At 38.6% G+C, this 26731-nt stretch overlaps 1 protein-coding gene across 1 annotated transcript in view; it reads right to left on the bottom strand.

Moving 5' to 3' along the window:
* Positions 1-26731, bottom strand: part of THSD4 (thrombospondin type 1 domain containing 4) — a 1382388-nt gene that overhangs the window by 289365 nt on the left and 1066292 nt on the right. The window contains exon 6 of the mRNA XM_044078569.1: positions 25941-26070. Coding sequence (XP_043934504.1) covers positions 25941-26070 — 130 coding nt within the window. The remainder of the gene's footprint in view (positions 1-25940; positions 26071-26731) is intronic.

The raw sequence follows: 26731 nt of genomic DNA, 5'->3' as shown, positions 1-26731 counted from the left end.
ATTACTGCAGGATATGACTGTGATTGTAACAGACTAGAAAATACAGAGAGACAGTTAGCAGGGCAATAACGATTCATGTTGTAGTTAACAGTGGGAATGGGGGTCTGCTGCCATCTAGTGGCTTACCTATATTAGAAGAGTCTTAGGAAATAACTGGAAGCCCTAGCAGAGAGGAAAGGCTATGGATGGGGAAAAAGTAGGGGGTAGGAGACTGCCTTTTGATACCCTGTATGTGCACCGTTTGCATAGGCAAACATTAGTTATATGTTTAAATTAAGGAGCGGGAGCTTAATGTACACTCAGAATCAATCCAGGGATGGCTTGACATACTTCAGGTGCTTGTCCAGTGAAGAGGTGGAGCTCAGACCACAGTTTAGCTTGTTGGGGAGGTAGCACCCATGGCAGGGATGTTAACAATGTGTAATTAAGAGAGACAGAGTTAAAAAAGAGATTACATCAGACGGCAGTAAATACTGAAGGGGAAGGAAAACTAGTAAAATATATGGTTGGCTAAGTTTGCAGGGAAGATCCTAGTAGTATACAGTTAAGTGCAGCAGCCTTAAAGTTATTCCCAATACAATAGTAAAGCAAAGCAATCAAGGTAATAAGGAAGTAGCAGAAGTATTAACAGGCAGACACTAATACAATGAATAAAAACAGTACCTAAGACAATTACATAAGGCATTCATAAGCAGTTTTTAAGTATAACTATCCCTTGTACAGTTTACTGAACAGGACACCAGAAACATGCTCAGTTAAACCATCGGTGTGCATTATATTCGGGTCCAAAGCCATGGTAGGGGCATATCAAACAGAAACTCAGCCAGGAATTGGCTTTGTGCTCTACTTGTTGAGTCATACACAATATATAGACAGAAATCTGGCCTTTGACCAACACTTAACTAAGATAGTAAGAAACTCATTCAGTATCACCCAATTTATAGGTAAGTATAAGGTATACATGTCCAAGGAATTTATAGTACCACACTATTCACCCCTTATTGGACCTCTCATAGAGTGCAGTATCACCTTTGACATGTATCTAACAAGACACTTGCAACAGTTGGAATACCAACAAAGGTTTCTCACCTGAGGAATTCAGGGCCTGGATACCCTGTCCTACACTGAATGCCTAAAGGATCTGTCTCTGTACTCAGTCTTCTACATGCTGCTGAGAGAGGATGTTTGCCTGACATACAGAGATTCATCTGAAGTAGCCCTGATCTGTTGCATATGCTGAAAACAAACAATAAGAGAAACACTATGTCTGGGGATCTGAACTTCACTTGTGACATAAACAGAACATGCTGCATAGACAGATATGTGTGAGCTATGGAACTGTCTTTCTATCCATGTAAAATAGAGTTCATCCCCGATCCTATTCAAATGAAAACTTGACAACTGCATGGGAAATTGTAAGTTTACCCCCGACGGCATCTGGCCCACGTGTCTCTTATGGGCAGAAGCCACCATTAAGAAAAGTATTATCTTAACTGATACCCCCTTACAAATCCCTTAATTACCACCCTACTAACATGTCACCCCATATAGCCACCCATGATGCTCAGGATCCAAATAGATTTGGGTTGAGTGGCTAGGTTTGTAAGGGCCTTAGTGGTCATTAGCCTAGTAACAACCTATGAACCTATATTAAAAAAGTTGAAATGTATGGGATTATTGGCAGTCTGCAGTATCGTCCCTGACTTTTCTAGACATAATTCTTGCAGACTTACTTGAGAAACATCATTACAACACATGAGTATGTATGGCTTGCTCTAGTTGTGAGTTTAAACACAGAACGTGAAATATAATTTCAAGCTATGAAAATACATTTTTGGTGTGCTTATGACAGGAAACCTAGTGTCCGTTTCCAGTAAAAATAATGAAAATGCCAAAATATGAAATTAATTTCAGCAAGCTGTATGCAAGCATGTTACACTTGCTTGTTTCCAAAAGTCTACAAATTCTTTCAAGTGAATATATTTATTGACAATGGTTTTATCCTGCTCCAAAGATGAATGTGAGGTGAGATTTTGGATTATAAACAGAACTTGGTGGGAGATTTGTGCATGTGTTCCAAAATCCCAACTGTGATCTCTGTTCCTAATCAATATTTTAAAAATTCCAAAAGGTAAATTGGCTGCTTTTGCCCTTGGTTATATCTTTGATAATTTCAATTATTTTAACACAGATTTTCAGAATGAAAATCATGTGAGCACAATTCACAACATGTAGTACATATCTTGACAGAAAGAATGTTCTGCAAATCACTTGTAGATTTACCAGTTCATGTCAAATCCTGAGAAAAATTACCATACAGGTTAAAATAGTTGCTCAGATTTTGAAAAATGTCAAAGCTAGTATCTAAACTTAAAAAAAAGTTGGTTTCCTGATCAGAATCTGTCCTCAAGACCTTATCCTCTAGAGGACCCACAATTGTCTGAAGATAAGTTAGACAAACAACAATGAAAAAACACTTGTCTGCACAGACTCCAATCATGTAAAATCAAAAACAAGTTTGTAAAGCACATACTAAACTGTAAAATAAACTCTTAAACTTAAATCTTTTAAAACTTTAAAAACTGACTGGAGCCACTGTGAGTGCATTCATATGCAAGCATATGCTGCTAGCCTAGAGTGCATCTGCCACATTAGCCTGTGCATGCTTAAGCAGAGACTGATGTTAGTCTAGAGTGCATGTGCATTCATTGACATACTCATGCGCCTGAACACACATGATGTTAGCTTTGAGTGTATGCAAGCTAATTGCCCTGCACATGCTTAAGAACAGGCATGATGTTTGTCTTGTATGCATTCACTGGCATATGCAAGCTTCTTTATCCACATAATATTAGCCTAGACAGTATGTGCATTCAATGACATGTGCATGCATCTGCACATGCAGATGTTACCCTAAGTGCATGTGCACTAATTGACACTCACAAGCATCTGCACACACACATGATGTTAGCATAAAGAGCATGTGTGGTCATTGGCCTGTGCATGATTAAGCACAGACATGGTATTAGTCTATAGTGCATGTGTATTCACTGGCATATGCAAGCTTCTGCGCACACATATTAGTCGAGACTGCAAGTGCAATCTTTTGAAGGTGCATGCTTAGAGTTCAAAACTACAAGGATTACAGTACCTGACCTTGCCCCAGCTGGCACTCATTTGTTCACAGTCTGCAAACACTCTCGGTCAGGGAAAGTTAGCCAGAATTAACTGATGAATCCAGTCCCTTTTAGGATAGCCTAGGCTGATAACTGAAACTGTATCATCTGGGCCAAAACCTCTGCATTGCAGAGCAACTAATATTATTACTGAAAACTTACCACTGTAAATCAAGAAATTAAGAGTTAAAGTGATGGCAATTACCAACAGATCTTGGCCAACCATTGAGGCATTTCATCTTAAGGTCCCATATCCTGTGCAGTCACCAAAAATGTTTGGTTAAAGGGTGAACTGCAACACTACAATCAGTTTGCAAAGTTAAAAAATGGCACAATTATGACTTTCTGCTGATATAACAGCTTGGAATTTTCTACAACAAAATATAAGAAAACTGAAGAAATTTGACATATTCAGTAAGAATTTGACTCAAATGTCTACAAATGAATACAGGTGGCCCTGCCTTGATAAAGGCAACAAACCCGACCTTAGGCAGCAAGTATATGCTGCCTAATATCACCTTTGTTATATCATTCATTTTATGACTCATTGTATCAGATTGTACACTGCATTCCTTATATTATTGTTGTTTAGGACCAAATTATAACAGATACGGTCACAGTCAAGCATGGCTATGCCCATCTTTGCTTCTTGAACCACTCAATGACAAAAAAGAAGGTTGACAGAGGTGTGAGTTCAACAGTTATCTGAATTGGGGAATATGCCCTTTCTCTAGAGACTGAGCAATCTCAGAGTGGGAATAAACAATTAGCATGGACTATGGTGGGGGTGGGGGTGGGGGGTTGACCATGCAAAAAATATAATTTAAAATTAGCATGCTCCAGAATGATTCCTCTGAGTAAGTGCACCCACCACCTTGTCAATGTTAGCACCATTGATATTTCCGGGATTAGAAGATTTTAGGTAAATCCCTGTGTATATAGATATGCAGGCATAGGTATATACATAAGGGTCTATTCAAATACATTGAACAACCCCAAATCTTCGACACTACAAATGTTGACATTCTAATAAGCATGCACTGAGCAACAATCCCAGCACATGCAAAATAAAACAAAAAACAATAAAAAATGAAACTTTTTTTTGCAGGAGGGCAAGCCTGCTCTCCCACAACCCCTGCTTATTTTATATATATATATATATATATATATATATATATATATATATATATATATATATATATATATATATATATATATATATATACCAATTCTCGGATTGTACAGTTCTCAAGGAAAGGGTATATTCCCCAACCCTGAGAATCATTTAATCTCACACACCTGTCGATAATCGGTTTCATCGACCAAATTTTGTCGATGAAATAGATGTCGACAAACCATCGGACCATTCTGTTACAAAAGCAACAAATGCCATATGTATATATAGTAGATGTATATGTATGTATGGTAAACAGTAAACATGTCAAGTGCATGTGTAATGTTGGCAACTTTTTAGTCGACTGCACATAGTCAACTAGGCACTTGACTGACGTGTGTGAGATTAACAATCCCTGTGTAGGGGAATATTCCTTTTCCGTGGGGATTGCACAATCTCTGAGTTAGCAGGTGGTTAGGAGGTGCGGGGGAATGTGACCACTGCAAAAAATTATGTTTTACTTTGTTTTTTAAAGTTGGAAATTGAATGTCCTGAGGCTGTTTTTTTGGTTCAGGCATAGTTGACATCCGTGTTTTCAACCATATGCAGTCGATATTTAGGCAGTTGACTTTGGGAGTTTTTCCTAATGTGTAGTTCACACATATATATATATATATATATATATATATATATATATATATATATATGCAAATATTTCATTTTTTTAACTGGGATTGGCCAGCTAGGTCCCAGATACTCAAGCAGAAAGGCTTCACAGATTAATTGGTGCATTACATTAACTGCTAGAGGCATTACAATGAGATATGTTGAGGAAATGTCTTTGACTAAAATTTCAAAGGACAATATATTACAGACTTACAGTTTATATAAAGATATATATACATTTGAACCAAACAACTGTGTTCATTTTTTTTAATAAGAGACCATTAGAGCTGAAAATGTGGAAGGAACAGGACAGAGAGCATCAAATAAGGAAAGTATGTATGTTGCTTAAAGGATTCCTACATTTACTTTTACGGATAATATAGGTCCAGATATTGAGACAGTTGCCCATATAAAACATTAACAGTAAATTGTTCAAACATTTTGTGATTAGTCTCACAGAACAGAAATTATCATGATACCAAAAACTGGCAACATTGAAATGGGAGCAATATTATTCAACAAGAAATATCTCATTGAGTGCTATCTCTCTGATCCTAATTCTCTTAATCCTGAAGCCCTAAGAATGTTTTGCTGTTACTTTGCTTGAATGCAAGAATGCAGTTATATTGGCATTGTTTTCACCTTTGCAGATGTTTCTCTTTTCCCCCACAGTTATGTGTGGGGATGGGCAAATCCAGGGCTTAAGTGTTTTTCACTCAAGTTCAGTAGGGTAGAACATGTATGTTTTTGTATTGATGAGTTTACAGTCAATAGGTTGTGCATTGACTTTTTAAAGTACATCCCACTGAAAAACATGAAATCCATTGTACACATATTAGGAAATAAAACATAAGATTCTTAAATTTATGAAATGCTACATAACAATATAGTTGCACAGCCCCGGTCTCCATAAGAAGGGCTGCACCCACCAAACTCCTCTTACTTTAGTACTCTATCTTTTGAGATTGTACAATATAAAGACTAGGGCATAATTCATTTTTTTGTAAAACCAACTATTCTTTATTCACCAAGGCTGTGTGATCTTGGAAGAATACAACAGTAACAATCTATAGGTCCTACTCCACTGCCAGAATAAATATAACACTGGTATTCTGTCTAATTTAATATGACAAATGAACAATATGACACATGCATTATAACATTTTGTGGCATGTTGACATTCAGTTTAATGCAACTTTTTTTTTTTTAAACAAGAAACATTTTTATTAAATTATCGCACATGACATAAGCAATCACATGCATATATGTATGTATGTGTATATATATATATATATATATATATATATATATATATATATATATATATATATATATATGTGTGTGTGTGTGTGTGTATGTGCAAACAAACCATATTGATATAATTTTAGGTGCAAACATTATACAAAACAAACCATATTGACACAATTTTAGTTGCAAACATTATCCATCACTTATAATCTATCTAGTCATTGTTAGTCAACCATTAATAGCTCATTTAAATCCTGCCTTCTTTTAAACCTCATTCATCCTCTGCATGTATTGTTCCCACAATTCCCATTTTTTATATGTAAGTTGCTTCTACCCTTTTCTTTTTCTTCTTCTTCTTTCGGCTTTTTCCCAGTTAGGGGTCGCCACAGCGGATTACCTGTCCGCTCATGATTGGCAGTGGAGTTTTTTACGGTGTCGAGTTGCCAGCCCGGCGCCCTTCTACCCTTTTCTAAAGATCCCGTTGTTTTATCTCTTTTACTATATTCAGTACATCTAGTACAGTTGCTTTAGACTTTGATTTCCATTTTCTATTAATTGCTTTTTTGGCCGACACCATAATTAGACTCAGCAAGGCCATACTATGTCTAGGCAATTCTGATTCTGTACCATAATTTGATTTACTTCTGGTATATTAATTCTCTGAATGTTATTTTTTTAATGTTACCATACTGTTTTGTCTTTTTTCTATATTTTGTCTTATTACTTTTTTTTTACTTTGAGGTGCACACATGATGTCCTCTGCACATACTCAGATACACTTCCTTGTCTGTGGCATACACACATCTGGACTCTCAGGCACTATTAAGACTGTTTTCCAAGGTGTAATTCTCCGTAAATCACCCCCCTCCCTGTAGAAAATGAGCAGATAACTGATTCTCATTCCTCCCTCCCCCATTCACCTTCTGGTGCCTGAGATACTAATCCAGCTCCAGTCATTAGACGTGCTTCTGTGTTAATGTGCACACAAAGACTGTCATGAACTTTTGAAAAATGTGCAGAATTTCTAGCCTTACAATAAACAAGTTAATGTATAACATGACAGATATAAATTAATGTCTGGTGAAAAAGGATTGTCATTTTAAAACAATATCAAGCTGCTGTTACACCTTCAGTATGTCGTAAAATCCGGAACAGAAATATTTGACTTGCTTATATTTAGCTTATGACTCTGATGAAACATTATTTAGCTATGAATATTGGATATGTGACACATACGTTTTTTTCATAATATATGCACATGCACGCACACACACACACACACACACACACACACACACACACACACACACACACACACACACACACACACACACACACACACACATATTACATTTGCATAATGGCAGAAAGAGACAATAAGTCCTAGTAGTTTGCCGTCTTAAGTGCATCTATCTCCCTATCTTCCCTGCTTTCTTCCTCCCCCTTTTAATGCTCTCCTAGCATGCATTGTAGAATTCTTCTCCACCACTCATTCTTGTAGTCCATTACATGGGTCTGTGACCCTCTCTTGAAAAAAATACTTTCAGAGATTGAGGGAGTAGTTAGTAGATACAATCTACTGGCTGTACCCAATCTCTCCATTGTTCCTGTTCAGAATGAGCCCTTTCAACTTCCTTATATAACTCCGTCTTCCAATATTATGCCCCTTTGTCTTTTTTAATCTCAGTTGAGAACAGTTCTTGCAACATTAGCCTCTGGTCATAATGCCTCCCACCCATACATGGATTTTTCTGGTAGGTTTCCTATGAGTTCCTTCTAGCAGCCTAAAGTCATTTTGTTTATATGGCACTCCAAACTGCACAGATTACTCAACATGTGGTGTAATCAACTCTCCTGTGATCATTACTTCCTTCCTTCTAGAATATATTAACCTGAGGACACTGCCCAGCATTCACTTTGTTGCTGTCACTATCCTATCATTCTGCTGCCAGTGATTCAGCACAGGTGTGTTCAGCACCCCAAGATTTTTTCCCCGTGTTACTGTCATTACCTCTATACCATCAGCTGATACCTTACACAAGGATTCTTGTGATCTAAGTGTGGTACTTTGCATGTTTCCAGTGAACCTCAAATACCACTTTTCTGCCTACTTATTCAGCCTTTTTACATTTTACAATAGAATCTTCTCACCAGTCCTCCACTACTGCATCTATCTTTTGTGTCATCGACAAAGAAGTTGATCCTTTTCCCTATTCCCTCAGATATATCTAACAGAAACATACTGATAAGTGCCAGACACTAGATGGACCTCTGCAGTACTCCTCTAGCCACTGCCCAAATTCCTGATACTGTCTCTCCCACCACAACACATTGTATCCTATCATTCAACCTTGCAGCTATCTACTTCCTCAGTCTTGTTCCTATTTCTAGCACATCTAGCTCTCTTATCAGGATCCTGCGTGCAGCCAAGTCAAAGCCCTTCCTGAGGCCCAGTAGAATATGTCTACTTATACTCCCCTGTCTAGCTCACCAGTAAGCCAGTCATATGAAAGGATCAGGACTGGGTGACAGCTCCTTCTGACCATGAACTCATGCTGGTTAGTCTCCTTGAGATTGTTGTCCCCTAGACATTCTGTGAACCTTCCTCTTTAGATTTGTCCATGACATTCCCTTGTCACTGACACTAAGCTAATAGGCTTGCAGATACCTTGAGTTACTTCTTCCTTCCCCTTACATAAGGCTATTGCATTTGATGTGTTTTGATTCCTTTAGCACTTCTGCACTAACCAGTATTCTGTTGAAGACATCTGTCAGGGAAGACATACAACATACTGGCCAGATTTCTGGGAACATTAAGAGGCAGCCCATCTGTTCCTTGTACTTTATCTTCCCTAATGGAGGGTAGTTTCCTCTGAATTTCCTTTCTCCTCTATCCTGGAATGTGTCTTTTGTGACAACAAAGGTAAAGTGGTCTTAGCAAATCTGATTTCTGCCATTCTTCTGTGATCTCACAACTTTGCTCAGCTTGTCCACTTTTGTTCCTCCCCTCCTCCTCTTTCCTTTACATGTAAAATGCTCCACTTCCTTACTTCACCCCTTATAAAAATTCCAGTTCCACTTTAGCTTTTGCTGATTTCACCAGTTCTCCTGCCTTTTTACTAGCCTCTGTGTCCACTATGTTTCACTCTCTCCTTTTGATTTCCTGCAATCCCTATATTTTATCCGTAATTGCTGCAGTCATATTCCTATTTAGCTAGTTAGCTACAATGGGCTCTTATTTTTTGCCTCTTCCTCACACCAACATCCACAACCTTAAGAACTCCATCCCTGACCCATTGCAATTGCCATTGCAGGGTTACTTCTACAGTTTATTCTGAGTATCATAAATCATCCTGGATCAATTCTCCCAGCACAGCATAATGTAGTCTTCTAAATTGTAATAGATTATTTTCATCTTTTTATTCTTACCTGGACCTCCATGGCATGCCTTGAATTGTTTAAGTCCATGCCAGAACTCATCCCTTTCTGGTACAGTTCTACATCAGTAGTTGATAATCACCCGGTCTGCTAATGGTAGATCCACATTTCTCATATGGACTATCTTTTTCATCCCATCTCAGTCCTTCCTTCTCCCTCTCTTAGTCTCTTAACCTCCTTTCTTGCTGTGTCTGATGAACAACACACTTTTTTAGTCTACAACCCCCCCCCCATCTCTACTTTAACTGAACGAACACTTAACCAATCTTCTGTCCATGGCCGCTCTCTTCCCCATTTCTAGTATGGTGTTCTTCCTCCTCTCCGACCTCACATCTGATATCCATCTTTATGCAAATTGCTTCTCCACCCCAATCTCCCCATATCTGGATGCATTTTCTCAGTAAGACATAAAAGACTTACAATGATAGGAAATGAGCAGACTGTGTAATTCTTCTACATACAAAAGCATTTGCTCAGGCAGCAGACATGTAAAGCCGGTTTAAAAAGTGCAAATACTATCAATGTTTTGTAAGGGTGGATGAAGGTGGATGATTCCATCACAGGCCAACAAAATTCCCAATCAGCATATCTTCTCAAGGGTTTGAGCATCCCATTATTGTAATGAGAAGTTTCTCCACTAATATATGAAATTAAAAAGAGGGCAATATCGTTTTTTTAAGTGTTGAGAAGATAGTGGAGTGATATTTCATGGTGCAGAAACTTGGAAACATTACTTCATAAGAATTACACAAGTCTTGTGTCTAAATAACCACATGCAAAATAGTTTGAGGTAAAACTGAAATGTTACGTTTGAGGTAGGATTGGAATGTCCAGTTACAGAGTCCAATATGAACTTGGTAGATTTATACATGCAGTTATTTTATTAAAGGGCATGGTTGTACCATTATAGTTATGTGGGGATCATTGAGACTAAGAAGCATTCCTGACATCACTGCAAAGTGAAGGCTGCAAAGGGTTTTATTTAGGTCTAGTTTGTAAGTCAACAATCAGCTCATCAATTTCTTCCACATCAAAGTTTATTTATTTATTTGAAATTTGATAACTGATTGAATGGACTGGTGAAGTCACCTTTTTCAGCCATGAACTGGACTTCACAAGAACATAATACAATAAAAAAAAAGATCAATATCAAAAGTGAATATACAATATATGTTAACAAAATGCAGAAAAAGCAAATACATATAGAAAACAGGCAATGTTGAAATATGTAAAATATTTACAAAATTGGTGGAGATTTCTTAGCAAAGTCATATGTATACGCAGTACCTGTATTTCAGTTACAACAAGTCTACAAGCCTATATGAACTTCTGTTCCACAGCTGTGAAAGCAATTACAGACACTCACTTTCCTCTAGTGTATGTTTCCCCATTTTAGCCTTGAAGTTGTCCAATGTTACTTGAGAACATTGTTCTATGGGTTGCAGGCCCAGGTTTAGTGACAGCCCTTTCCCCTATGATAAAGTAACATCATCATCCTGACTTCTTCTCAATGAGTATAATGCTTCTCCCCCAAAAAGTCTATCATTGCACTTTTGCTACTCCTCAAAAACTGCCCAATCCCACCCCCCACCCACCACGCCTCCGACGTAAGGAATAACTAAAATAATCTAATGACTAACATTACACAGCAAAAATAACTAGATATCACAGATATTTGTGGTGTGTAACTTTAGGTATTAGTTTTTTACGGATTTGTTTTTAGTCTAGTATTACTTATTTATAGACATCAATAAAGTTGCCCTGTGATGTGTGTTGATGCCAAGAAAGGGTTATATTTGCTAATAAAACTAGTAAATCATCTGCATACATAATTATGCTGATATGAAGTAGGTCATTAGGTAAGTAATTTATAACTAATGACAACAGTAGAGGGCCAGGAATTGATCCTTGGAGTACTCCAATACAAAATGTATCTACATCTGGCAGGATATTGTTGTTGTGCACCTGGAAAGTGTTCCAGATAACTTTTAAACCACCAGATAGCGTTTAGTCCAAGACTGAGTTTGTGTAGTTTGTTCAGCATTAGGGTATGATTTACAATTTCAAATGCTCATATCAATGCTACAAAGAGAGACAGGCAGTAAGCAGGCTATTGCTCACATTGCAGTAAATTTGATTGCTGTCAGTATGAAGTGCAGTCATAGTAATGAAGACCTTACAGAAGCATGGATGCTTGTTGCAATGAAGAATGATTGCCTATCAAAGGCCATTCACAAATATCTCTGCAAGCATCAGAAATCAAGAAAAGTGCTTTTCTAATGGCAACTGCATTGCTACATATATAAAACTAATTGAAAAAAATGTTGCTATCCATTTCCACGAGGAAAGGTTTAATCTGCAGAAACTCTCACTTTTTACTAAACTGCTTGAAAACCAGCATGATGAGCAACCAACAGCTTGTTTCCTGATAGAGAAAGGGAACAAAACAAAAGAACAGCCGAGGAGTGCTAAAAAAATCCCAGTTCTTTATTGTAAGTGCTTTCATTCATCCACAATATACAATGAACTTCTTCAGATAAGAAAGGAAAGGGAAAGAGTTCAGTTTGTCTATACAGGACTATTTCCTATCATCCATGATGCTATGTCAGCAGACTCCCTCTTTATAGTCAGGCATCAGGACATGAGAGAAGAGGAACCTTGTTGTCTTCTTTTTGATAAGCTGTCCCTCAAGAAAATGGATAGTCCCATTATCTGATGGGTGTTTTAAACATTTCACATTTTACTTTAGATGTTTGTTAACCAGGTATGCCTGCTGTACACAACTGCCTATTTTCAGGGGCAACTTGAGAGCAGTGTCTGGTTAGGTGGCTTTCTCAGATTCACAAATTAGAAAAATGGAGATGAAAGAATCATACCCTGTACCTTGGGTAGAGAAAACAGTTTTTAACTTAAATTCCGATAATTTCTCTCTCACCCAATAATGCAGAAATCCTTGTCTTTCTGTGATGCCTACCTCTGCAAGGTTTATTTTACTAATTGTATTTATGTAGGATTTTTCTATAACAATTGTTTGAGTTTACTGAGCTGGGATTTGCTTCTGTAATTACTTTATAAATTTATTAATGTAGTCAGTAAAGAATACTAGAATGATTAAAGCAGATGTACAATGGATGTGAGGGGTGTGCACGCCCCTGTTGAAGTGCCAGGTTTTTGTGATGTGAAAAGTGAGACCACAGTGAATCCTTTCAGGACTTTTCCCACCTTCGATGTGGCCTGTAATCTATAAGATTCAATTGAAAAGCAAATCTGTTGAGTGGGATATGAAAAACTTACAATAAGCTGGTTGCATGGGTGTTCACACCCTTGAACTGGTGCTTTGGTGAAGCGCCTTTTGATTTGATTACAGCATTCAGCCTTTTTGGGTGTACACCTGCCATCAATTAAAGAGACTCTGATAAGCCCCAAATAAAGTTCAGCTGTCCTAGTAGGATTTGCTTGACATTTACACAGTTGCCTGCTACAGCAAATGTCATGATTCACAGAGAGCTTACAAAGTATCAAAGGGATCTCATTGTTGAAGGGTATCAGTCAGGAGAAGGGTACAAAAAAATTTCCACAGCATTGGATATACCATGGAACACAGTGAAGACAGTCATCAAAAAGTAGAGAAAATATGGGACAGCAATGACGTTGCAAAGAACTGGACATCCCTCCAAAATTGATGAAAAGATGAAACAAAAACTGGTCAGGGAGGCTGCCAAGAGACCTACAGCAACACTGAAGGAGCTGCAGGAATTTATGGCAAGTACTTGATGTGTACTATATGTGACAACAATCTCCTGTGTTCTCCATATGTTTGGACTATGGGGTAGGGTTGCAAGATGGAAGCCTTTTTTTATACAGAAACATCCAGGCCCGGCTAAAATTTGCAAAACAATACATCACATCTCCCAAAAGCATGTGGGGAAATGTGTTATGGTCTGATGAGACCGAGAAACTTTTTGGTCACAATTCCAAAAGTACGTGCAGCGCAAAAACAACACTTCACATCACCAAAAGAACACCATCCCCACGGTGAAGCATGGTGGTGGCATTATCAAGCTTTGGGGTTGCTTTTCTTCAGCTGGACTGGGGCTTTAGTCAAGGTGGAGGGAATTGTGAACAGTTCCAAATACCAGTCACATTTGGCCCAAAACCTTCAGGTGTCTGCCAGAAAGGTGAAGATGAAGAGGAATTTCACCTTTCAAGGGGGTGGGAGGTTGGCATAATGGTTAAAGTGTTTTCCTTACAAAGGCAAGATCCCGGGTTTGAGTCTCAGATGGGGTAAATGGCTAGGCTTAAAATGACCCACAAAGGCAATTAGCCTAGTACTAATCTATTGTGTGTACACTGATCGCTGTCCATCTAATCTGTTATGGATAGTCAGTTATGTTGGTATATAGCTTTTTAGGCTGTTAAACTAGCTAAGATTTGCAATTCATCAGGTACACAAACATTCCTCAGAATTCAGAATGAATACAGACCTAATGGAAATTAACATTGTATCCTCTTGTATCACTGTATGAGTTAACTAAGCCTTTTTTTCCCCCAAAAACATTTTTATTAAATTTTGTTAATAAACATGGACATAAAGTATTAAAAATAAACAATATAAAACATAACAACTATTTACACTATATGCAAACATCAGTGTATCAAAGTTCTAAAGCATCTGTAAGGTCTGAAGAAATGCACCTGCAGAAGTGAAGAAATAAATTTGGTGTCAATTTTTCACTTGGTAGTACAAAAGTATAAGTTGCAGTGTAAATTATCTTGGCTACACCCTCATGGAGTTCATTACTGGAAGGAAATTCTGCAGAAAACTAGAAGCTCTGGATGAAGACATTTGCTTCATTCCCCACTACAATCAGATTAGTGGAGTCTCAAGACATTCAGTGTGTTGTAGAAGAAAAAGTCTTAAGGGTAGTTAACTCTTTATTTTTTCTCCTTTCCCCTTCTGATCATTAGCTATCCCCTAGCTGCATAACTGGCACATTTGGTCTCCCTGGGCTAGAGCTGGGGCAATGGTAGAGTGTCCTGGAACTAATGCCAGCATGGACAAAGTGAATAGTTATTTGTTCATTTATTTTACTTTATTTTATTCTATTTTGCTTTATAACCTTAATTCTCTTTTAATTGAATCTTTATAATGCTATCCATCTCTTGATGATGTTGTTACAACCATAACCCTCTTCCATTGATACCTTTATAACCATAACCCTCTCTCATTGGTGCCTTTATAACCATAACCCTCTTCCATTGATACATTTATAACCATAACCCTTTTCCACTGATGTCATTATAACCATAACCCTCTTCCACTGATCCCATTATAACCATAACCCTCTTCCATTGATACATTTATAACCATAACCCTCTTCCACTGATCCCATTATAACCATAACCATCTTCCATTGATGCCATTATAACCATAGCCCTCTTCCAATGGTACCTTTGTAACCATATATCCTCCTCCCATTGGTGCCTTTCTTTTGGCTCCTCTACTGCTACACACAAGGATGCATGTGTTCCAAGATACCTTGCAGTCCTCAGTGAAGAATGTAAGTTGCTCAGAAGAAATTGCAGGCATGTGTAGAAGGCATATATCTCAAAATAAAAGGTACAAGAGGAACAGCAAACTAAGTGTCTCAATCAGTCCTGTTGCAAGAAAATAAAGTATGAAATCTGATGGTTAAAAGTTGCAAAGACCTCAGATGTTGAGACTCATGTGAAGCTGCAATGCAGCAGTAACTGTCCTAAAGGGAATAACAGATGTCCAGAATAAATTGTCCTGTTAACTTCTCCAGTTATGGAACAGTGTTGAAGTGACCAACTGTACTATATGAACCTTTAGAGACTTAAAAGCACCTTATGCTGCAATGAAGAGTCAGCAATCCATCTAGCTGATGTAGGAATAGAACCCACTGCCTTCTGCACTAAAAGCGAGTGTACTACCTGTTGTACTACTGACACTGTGACTATTGTACAGTAGTGCATAATGACACATAGGTTTAATAAAAAAACATGATTTAGGTCACAATATTTTGATATCTGGCAAATATGTGCATTCTACTTTTTCTGAGTACATTTGGGTAACATTATGTTTGATGAATTTAAACGCAAAGATAGGATCATTTATAATTTCATGAAGTAGCGTGGTTGGAGTAGGTACAAACATAATTACAAACTGAAATGTTTATTCAAAGACTATGATGTTCAGGAAGATGGGGGAAAGTTATTTTTAATATCTTCTAAAACAGTTTTGCCCAAATCGGGACCTAGGTTTGTAATTTTAAAACTACTGCCTTAAGACACAGGTCATGTGGATTTCCAGATTACTTAAGGATGACTTATTGACTTAGATGTAAGGACTGCATTTTACATAAAAATGTGACCTTGGCAGTTACTGCAGAAGACTTAACCTCTAAGCTGTTAATGAGATGCTTCCTATATCCAGGGAACGGGTCATCATTGCTTTCTCCTTCATATGCCTTCTTTGTGACTTTGAGCAAGTCATTTAACCAGACTCTGCTCCTGAAAAAAAAGACAATTTGTCCAATGGTCTTATCCAGTCAAAAAAGAAGTAATATATAATTTTCCTGGACCAACAGCTGTTTTAATGGTGAGTTTTTAAGATACTTGTTGTGCCCAATCCTTCCAAGTAATTTCTTTATTCATTTAACTTCCCTTTAAGGCTTTCGTTTAACCAATAGTTTCTACTACAACTAAGTTAGCATTGTTAAGAGGAAATAATCTATCTTGCAGAGGTGCTAGTATGCTAAACAAAGAGAAAATGGTAGCATTTTTTTCTTTTTCCTTTTTTTTTTTTTTGTAAAGTAGACTGCAGTTGATTTCCGGTGTCGTATGGGTTTCCTCCGGGTGCTCCGGTTTCCTCCCACATCCCAAAGACATGCTGTAGGTGGGTTGGACACTCTAAATTCTCCCTAGGCATGAGTGCATGTATGTGTGTGTTCCTTCCATGGAAGGTTGGGTGCCGGGCTGGCAACTTGACACCATAAAACTTTACTGCCAATCATGAGCAGACAGGTGATCCACTGTGATGACCCCTAACCGGGAAAAGCTGAAAGAAGAAGAAGAAGAAGACTGCAGTTGATTTCCGGTAATTTAGTTAGTAAGGCTGCTTCCATAGCTTATAGTGGGAGTTGTTTTCTTAGTTTTAAATGATCAGAAAGAAAGAATGGGACAGTGGTCACTATGTGAATTTGAGAGGGCTGAATTAGAATTGGCTTTATCAAGAATATTCATTATCATGTCCATCAAAAAGTATTTTCCTAAGGGTGTATTGAGTTTGGATGGTTCTTTGATTATATGAGCAAGGTTACATGTGGATAGAGTTCCATTGATTGATATTTATGAGCACAACTTCAGTCCATAGTTAAATAAGTATTGGCATCAACAACCTTTTCCCATTTTGTACATGGGGTTGGGGTGTTACATCAACAGTGAACCAATATTCACACCTCTGGGTAGCTAGCCCTGCCATAATTGTATCCCCTAGTATAGTTAATTTTTTGTTCTGTGGCAGGTTAGTATAAAATTGACAGCATAAATCAGTAAGAATCTGAATATGATGCTGTAGTAGTTTTGGTGATTACTGTAGAAGATAGGTCTGCAGTGTTGTAAACTAGGAAAAGGGTCTCGCTACCAACTTTTTGTCTGAACCATTGCCAGAAAAAAAAAGAATTCTAGCTGTAAACTATTGTTTTAGAGAAGATGTTTTCATCCTTTATCCATAATGCTGAGACAGGTGTGAGGTCATTTGTTGTTGTAAAGATTTAAGGAGATGATTGATAGTGCTGGGGTTGTTATCAAAGGCAATCTGGAGGGCCAAGATTTAGGTGGGTGTTACTAAGCTATAGAAGGTTTAGACTAATTCATAATGGGAATACCTTTATTTTCTTGAATGGGGAAGTCCAGATGGCATTTTTGGAGTACACTGATTGCTGTTAGGAGATTGTAACCTGGAATTATGGTACCATTAATAATCCACAGAGCCCACCAAATATAGGATGTTACTTGGAGATGGTTTCACTTTACCATTGCTTGATACGCTTGATAGCTTTTGTTTTGATTGCTAAGTTTTCAGCAAATAGATCAACTATAACATTCATAACAAGAGGAAAGCAGCACAGGAAAATATATAAGTAAAATTGTGTTATATTCTGTGTTGAAGGTGTTTGGAAAAATTAAGTGATTGGTGTATTGTAATTATAACTGATTTCTTTATTATCTATGACATTTTTAAACTTAGAGCAGGTTACAAAATACATACTTTTATAAATTGCAAAATGTGGTTTTGCTAAATCTAGACATACAGACTATTAAGTATTAGCTGATTTTGAAAATGCTTTTGAGATTTGTGCAAACTTGGGAAGTATATGTGGTTTTCGGTCTATAAATGTAGAAATAGAAGGTCAGTGAGGATAAAACTGGAAGGACAAGATGAAGAAGTGTAGCCAGTAAATGCGTAGTGTGAATTAATCAGCTATTGCACAGTCTATTCTGTAAGTATGAGGCTGTGGAGCTGTTAATGTAAACAAATAAAGTTTAAAGTTTAACTCTCTCCTCTCAATCTTTGCTTTTAAAATACTTAGCAATGACTATTACCCCCCCATGAACCAAGTCATACCCCTATTATTTAAAAACACAGAATATGAGTAATCTTAGCCTTGGTTTCATAGGTATTTACTAGGCTTGTGGCCAACTAAACCAGTTTTAGTTTCATAGGTATTTACTAGGCTTGTGGCCAATTAGACCAGTTGGGAGCCTAGCCAAGTTCCCCAATTTCTTCAGAGCACCTCGTGTAGAATTACAAAGTAGGCACATGGAGGTTGATGGAATCAAACCTTGGAATACAGGAAACAACTCCTTAACAGTTTGTAGACTTACCTTTCTTTACTAATCAGCAGACTTTGAATTATCTTGCTACATGATGGCAATATGAGGAAAAGGCTTCCCAAAGTGGTGTTGGACAGATAGACACATCTCTCCTCTATACATAGAGGTGATTAAAATACTATAAATTCCAGGTTAAAATATGAAGAATGTTAAGCAATCCCACAGTTAATGATTATTCCTTATTATTCTAGCCATGTTTTCCTCTGCCTTCTTCCACACCATAGCTCTGAAGTCAGTGCCTGACATAGCATAATGCTTTAATGGTTTGCAAGAGCTTGAAAGAACTAAAAAAAAAAACAAATTAAAGAATTGAAAGGACAATGATACCAAAAGTGTCTATCTGTGACTTGAAGGTGGGAGTGACTGTCATGCTATCTCTACTGAAAAGAAGGTTTTATAACTTCATGGTAATGCATGACTAGGATTCTCTAGATCCTCATGGATCAATAGCCTAAGTACCTATGAAAGAATGGTTGTGTAAAATCTTACCATAACCATAGCTGTCCTTCTCTTTTATGTGTTGCAGTATTCAAAACCAGAGGGAGTCCGCTGCTGGCTGACTCAAATGTCCAGCCAGTATACAAAAGTCTAAAGCTACTGTGGGGCACGTGCAACGTCGCACATAGATCCAGTCCTACTTCGGTCATAAAATTACATTGGGAATAAAGCGGATGTCGGCATGCACCAGTCCTCAGAACTGAATGCTTCTAGAAGAACACCAGCCTGAAAAAGGTGAGTAAACACACAACCAGCATACAGGCAAACATCAGGGGGAAACCAGTGTGTGTGGGGGGGGGGGGGTATACTGCAAAATATAGAAGAGAAGAACATCTATGGTTATAGCAAGATTTTTACACAACTGTTCTAGTCCTTCTTTTCATATGTTGCAGTATTCATAACATGAGGGAGAATAGCATAGCTCATGCAGAAGAAGAATTGGGTGAGGGCAGTAGCACTCTCTAGAACCCACTGCAGGATAACCTGGAAATACCATCCGATTTATAATGTTTTGTGAAAGTGTGTACAGAAGACCAGGTAGGTGCTTCTGATATGGAGGAGGTGCCCAGACTTTTGAAGAAAGCACCAGAAGAGGACACAGCTGTTGTGGTATATGCCTTTACTGGGGAAGCAAATGGTTTCTCATGAGACACATAGCAAAAGGAAATGATTTGGGAAATCCAAGTGGAGATAATCTGCTTGGAAACAGGCCTGCCCAGAGCCCTAGGATGATGGGAAATAAAAAGATGATCAGATTTGCTAATAGGTTTGGTTTCATCTAAATAAAATCTGAGTTGCCCATACACAACCAAGGTGTGTAAAATCCTCTTACTAGAGGATTGTGAGAGGATTGTGGGATGGGAAAAAGGTGGGCAAGTTTATGGACTGATTAAGTGACAACTCATTCGCCATCTTGGGCATAAAGGAGGGATTAGTGTGTAAGGAGACTCTATACCTGTTGAAAACAGTAAAGGGGGAATAGGGCAACAGTGCCTGAAGTTCTGACACCCTTCTGGCAGAGGTGATGGCCACAAGAACTGTTTTCCAAGTGCAATGCCAAAGAAAATAAGAAACTGCTGGTTCAAAAGGGACCAAAGTAAGTTTCTCTAGAACCAAATTTAGATCACAAGGAGGAGGAACTGGTTTCCTTGGTGGTCTGGTATGAAGGACGTCTTTCAGGAAAAGTTTAACTTTCAGCATTGAAGCCAAGGGAGGAATCATAGGCAGACGGGAAGAGATTGATGAAAGATGTGTTTTTCTGAAGAGTGTCACAACCCACTCTTCAGTAATTCACACAGGTAAGACAGAACAACTGGGACATCTACCAGCAGTGGTTGTAGGCCCTTAGAAAGACACTATATGGAAAACCTTTTCCATTTGGAAATATAGGATTTCCTAGTATTGGGTTTTCTGGCCTTCTGTCGAACTTGTAGCATGTCCTCAGAGAAAAGTTGTCCGAAAGGGATCAAAACCCTATCACCCACAGAGTCAGTTGCAGGGTTGACATCTATGGATGTATTAGAGGTCCATTGTCTTGTGTGAGTAGGACCATGCTGTGGGGTAACTTGTGATGATTGCCCTTGGATAAATGCAGAAGAATGGGCAACCAATGTTGTCTTGGCCAAAGGGGAGTCACCAGCAAGATTTTATGTTGCTCCTGTTTTATCTGAGGTGTATCATACTGATAGACAATGTCTAGAAACACATCCCTATGTAACATCCATTCATTTGATTAAGTCATATTCCAGCTCAATGTGTGTCTTGCAACATTTTGACTGGAAGGAATGCAGACTGCTAGGAGGGAGATTTGACTCTAAGAGGCTAACTCCCAAGTTTGGACAGACAGTCTGCACAGGAGATAAGACTTGGTCCGTCCCTGCTTGTTGACATACCAAAGGACTGTGGTGTTGTCTGTGAACCACTTTAGGGTGCCTGGAGGAAGAAGAGGTTTGAAATTTTGTAGAATGAAAATTAGGGCTCTCATCTCTTTTATGTTTATGTGTTCTCTCTTTTCGGAGGGAGGCCACACATCTTGAACCTTCCAGGGTGCCAGGGTTGCTCCCCATCCCAAGTCTAAAGCACTGTGAACAGCTCCTGAGTGGGAAGGGGTGGCTGTAAGGGTAGATTTGGATTCAAGGTAGCCGGCTGAATCTACCTGTTTCATTCCTTTTTGAAGCAGGGAAGAAGGGGAATAACAAACTCGAATGGATAAGCATGTTGCATCCATATTGACTTGAGGTACCACTGGAATTTCTTCATGTGCAGCTTGGCTAGAGGTAGCATGGGGACATTGGTTGTCATGAAGCCCAAGAGGTGGAGAAATTCCCTGGCAGTCAGGGACTGAAGAGGAATGAGAGACTGGAAGTAGGCATTGAGAGAGAGAACCTTCTGGGGACGTAAGGAAGCCAACATCCTGTGTGTTTGTATTCTGCATCCTAGAAAAACATGGTCTTGTGAAGGAACCAGGGTAGATTTTTGATAGTTGATAGTGAATCCCAGAACCTGAAGAAGAGACACCATGAAGAGCAGATTCTCTTGAAAGGTGTCTGGAGAATGAGCCTGGAGAAGATCATCCAGGTATGGAAAAATCTGAACACCTCTTAGTCTGTAAAAGGCTATAACAGGAGCTAAGCATTTTGTAAAGACCCTTGGAGCCATAGACAGTCCAAAAGACAAGGCAGAGAATTGAAAATGTGAGGAAGCAATAGCAAAGTGAAGACACTCACTTCCTGAACAGAGGATGAATAATAATGTGGAGGTAAGCATCTTTGATGTCCAGAGACACCATGTAGGCCTGAGGAAGGATGAGGGGAAGCAGAGTGTTCAAGGATAGCATGCAAAAGGTGGGAACCTTCAGGAAGGTGTTTAGGTGTGACAAATCTAGGATGGGCCTCCAGAGGCCATCTTTCCTGAGGAGCAGGAACATCAAGGAGTAAAACATTTTCATTATTCAGGAAGGTGGCACCTCCTAAATAGTACTCTGAGACAGAAGAGTGAATATGACTTGGAGAAAGTAATCCAGCTGTTATTTTGGGGGGTGTGGAATGTCCCTGAAGGAAGGTGGAGTCTTCCACACCATGAAGTATCCTTGAAGGATGATTGAGAGGACCCAAGAGTCCTGGGTGATCTGTTTCCAAGCAGAGAGAGAAAAACATAAGGGAAGAGGATTCTGACTGCAAGGAAATACCTAGCTTTCTGGGAAAGGGCTGCTTCTGAGCAGCAGGAGAAGATGCTGAGGACTTGGCTGAGTATTGCTTCCTAGTATCTCTTTTACCCTTGGAAGACTGAGTTTTGGAAGGTTTCCTTACAAATGGGATTTTGGAGGAGTAGTTCCTTTGAATTCTGAGAACTGGGGGGCACAAAAGTGTGTTTTAGGTCTTGTATCTCTTTGCCCTTTTCTTGTAATGTTTAAAAAGTTCAGCAGTAGAAGCACCAAGCAATGCCTTGTTGTCAAGGGGGTGCATCCATAATTTTAGCCTTTATGTCTTCTGGCAAGGGCTGTAGTCTGAGCCAGGAGTACTTCCTGAGAAAAGACCCTGAAGCAGCAGCTCTAGCAGATGCCTCCACTGCATCATAGCTTCACTTAATTGAATGGTGTGTGACTTGAGCAGAAGAGCTCAGATTGGAGGATAACTGAGACTTAGTAAGAGAATCTGGATGCTCTGAAATTAGCTCACTGTCGTCAGAGAGAGGGGCTAAAAAGTATTGTGCCATATGGGTCCTGTAATTTATGGCTCTAAATGCCAAAGTTGCTGAAGTACAGACTTTCTTCCCCAACCTCTCCATAACTATACTCTCCTTGTCTGAGGGGAGAAGAGAAGTAGAAGGCAACCTATTAGAGGCCTTATCAGCAGACACAGAAATAATTGCAGTGTCTGCAGAGGGACATTTAAACAGGAATTTGGAATCAATCCACTGGCACCTTGTAAAACCTGTCTGGCCTTTTAGGGGCACTTACAAGCTGCTGAAAATGCACATAAAAAGCTATAGCAAAGGGAGGACTGCAGACGAAGAAGGGGAATCTATCTGCAGAAGGTCATAATATATATTTTTTTAATTTATGACACCTGGGAGCAATCCCATTTAAAGACCTCCCTCATTTTAACAATGGTTTCCCCAAAAGTAATATCCTCCCTTAGAGAATCTGTGCCATTTGATTCTTCTTCTGGGAAGCATATCCTAAGGGAGATGAAATTTTGGTAGAATATGCCACTGATTCTTCTCCAGACAAGTCATCTTCATCAGATGAAACTTCAACTGAAATCCTCTTTTATGGAGAAACAGGAGAAAAGGAGGAAGAAAAGAGAGAGAGAAAGAGACCAGAAGATTGTCTCAGGGCCATAAAGGCATTGAACAGCCCTTACGACAAGGCTTGCCTATCAGCAGGCTGTTCTTGGGTAACAGGAGAAGCATGCTTAGTTTTCTGCTTCTTCTTTTGTGGACCATCCATGCAATAAAAGGAAGAGGGACCCGACATCAGCCTGCACTCTATAATGTTGCTTGGGACATGTGCGCAAACAAGGATTTCAGGAATGCCAAACAGGCCTTTAGAAACAATGAGCCTGGGTTCCACCCCTAGGGCCATAGCAGATGTCTGCATATCCCCCAAGGACATGCTAGCAGGATCCTTCACAGCATCCACCCTGGTACCCGTGGAAGAATTGCCTACTGACTCCAAAACGATTTCCAGGCCAACATCGGTCTCAGGAGAGACGTTCAAAATTGGAAGAGAAGTAGGTAAGTCAGGCCTAGATTTCTTGGCCTTCTTAACTGTTTCACCTGAAGGGCCCGATGTATCTTGCATATTGCATGCTAAGTGCTTAAGGTGCTGGTTCTCTAAGTATAGATTGAGGGAAGCTAGATGACTATGCAGGGTCTTGTTGACAAAGGCCTTGCAAATTGAACAGGAGGTATGGTCTTGATTAGGGCCTAGGCAAAACAGAAAAAGGTTATGGGAATCTTTATGTGGAATTTTCCTTCCACACTCACACTTGCCTTCCTACTGACATGTCATCTCAACCACAACAGTAGCACACAAAACAATAAGTAAAAACTCCAGTGAGACACTTATCTGGATCGGAATCCACAACTTTGCTGACAAGCAAACCGCCAGAAAAGACATTCTGACTGACAGCAGAAAAGTTCAGAGGATTGGTGCATGCTGACATCCACTTTATGCCCAACATCATTTTATGACTTACGTAGGGCCAGATCTACGAGCAGATCTACGAGCAACGTCACATGTACCCTACAGTAGGTTTAGACTTTTGTATACCAGCCGGACATTCAAGTCAGCTGCTGGCAGACTCCCTTATGTTATGAATACTGCAACATATGAATAGAAGAACATCAAGTGATACCACTGCTTTATAATATATTAACCTGGTGTGAGGATTGTATCTCCAGGAGTTTCAAGGGTGCCATATAAACACTCTCCTGCTTTAATTACATTTTCTACTGTTGTAATGTCATTATGTAGGGTATATGCAGTATACAAAAGGCCTTACTCATGTTCTAGTTTAGTTAAAAACCTTTAGGAAAATTCAATTAGATTCCTCCAGACGCCTTTTCTTTTGGGCAAGTTGACCTGCCCCTCTCTCTCTCTCTATATATATATATATATATATATATATGTAGAGAGAGAGAGAGAGAGAGAGAGACATGGTTTCATCTGCTTCCCAACTGAAGATCTTCATGGTATTGCAGAGGTAGAATACCTTACTCACCTTTTCCATGGACTGCTGTTTTCCTGCCTAACTGAAGTGACTGCTAGTATTAAAATCATTATCTTTGGTGATGTCTTTCCTTATTAGCTCAAGCAAAGTTATTAATGATGGCTTGTGAAAGAGCAAATGAGCAGTACACACATTTGCATTGACTCACAAGTATAGCAGAAAATGTTAACTGGAATGAAACAGTTAAGTGCCTTAGTGTTGTTACTATATTTGGAAAGGCATGTCTTTTCCCACATGGTGTGTTACTGTAATGTAGATGATTCTCACCATACATCCTATTTTTCACATTTATGGTTTTTTGCAGCAATATTTTTTATGGTACAATCCAATAAGTATAAGTTGATTTGCTTGGTAAATTACATATAGTTTTTGGGAAGTATATGCTGTTCAAAGATTGCGATTTCTTTCTGTATGAATTAGATTATATACACCTCTCCCCTCAGACAAACCAGTAACTTTTGAAAGTAATTCTTGCAGTCAATCTTATTTTCAAAACACTCTGCACATACTTGTAATGCTTGAAGTTCCACTTCATGGCTTTCCATCAACTGTTTTTTTTTTTAGATAGTTACCCTTTATTTTGTATGTGCTTCTTCAATATTTTGAGAGAGTGCACCTTTAAATCTATTGCGTCCTCCTAAACAGCTTGAGCCATCACTGATAAAGAGTTAAAAGCATGTTTTATGAAAAGACTCTGGCTATGTGGAATACATGCTATCATCATCTGGATAATCATCTTGTCCTAAACAAAAGATTAATCCTTTCAGTTTTCAAAAACAAAAGTCCACAACCACTATTAGGATATTTCAACTGCCTTACATTTTAGGGGAGGATGGCTGCAAAAGTTATGAGTTTCGGCATCTGTGTAATTTTAGTGATGTGCACAGCTGTCTCAGATGTTGCCGATCTTGAGCACATCCCTCTCCCCAGCACATGACTCTGTTTAAATACATATATCATCATTCACTGAGCATTACTTGAAACTTAGTAAAGTTAAATGTACACCATTGTGTTGAACTCACAAAGTATATACAGGTACAAAGTGTTCCCGATCAGAATATTCATGAAAGAAATGGAAGTGACTGCCAAAACAACTCTGCAAGCAATGGTATCTGCATGTGCTTGAACAAAACAAAATCATCTTACAATGCAGGACATGGGTTTGTATTGCAGGCCTCTTCTTCGCCAGTGGGTTTGGAGACAAGATCACAAAGACTGTCATGAACACCTTCATGGGTATTTCTATTTACACATCTAAAGATAGGATACTGCGAACCTGCAAAGGCAGAAAAATAAAAGATATAGATATTTTAATCTCAAGAAATATATACAAAGATATGCTGTACATGGTCATGAAAAAGAAAAAAGGTTTTATGTGGATTATTACTCATGAGCAAATGTCACTTTTCAAGTGAGAATAAGAAATAAATTATCTAGGGTAGTAGTCTGCCATCATGATCACTAATAACAGCTTTATTACATGATGTCATGAAAAAATCAGTCCAAACGCAAGACTCAGGTTGAGTAAAAATGTTATTTTTTTATTCATTGTCAAAACATGTACAAAACTCCTAAAGAAAAAAAAACAGGCGGCAACATTATTTAAAACCACCACAACTGTTCTCCAAAACGTAAAAAACTGCTGACTTTATGAAACATTCACTATGTGGTAACATGAACTACAGTTATAAAGTAAATTATGCTGGAAAGTGATGTAGACATACAGTTAGTGCTGTTTCAAAGTTTTCCACCACCTGTTCTAGCACAATAGAGAGTGGCAGATTTAGTATTTAGGCTATATATTCAATAGGAAGATTACAGCTGTACTAAATGAATAATATGAGTTTGTATCGCACGCAATATTATGAAATAGTGTTGATGGTAATGTATAACAATGCTAAGAAATATAATACTTCATTTTTGGGCTATTGACTCAT

Source organism: Protopterus annectens, chromosome 7.part1 (assembly GCF_019279795.1).
Source record: "Protopterus annectens isolate FY-2018-M chromosome 7.part1, PAN1.0, whole genome shotgun sequence".
Classification (NCBI taxonomy): Eukaryota; Metazoa; Chordata; order Ceratodontiformes; family Protopteridae; genus Protopterus; species Protopterus annectens.
This window is presented reverse-complemented; position numbering and strand designations above follow the sequence as displayed.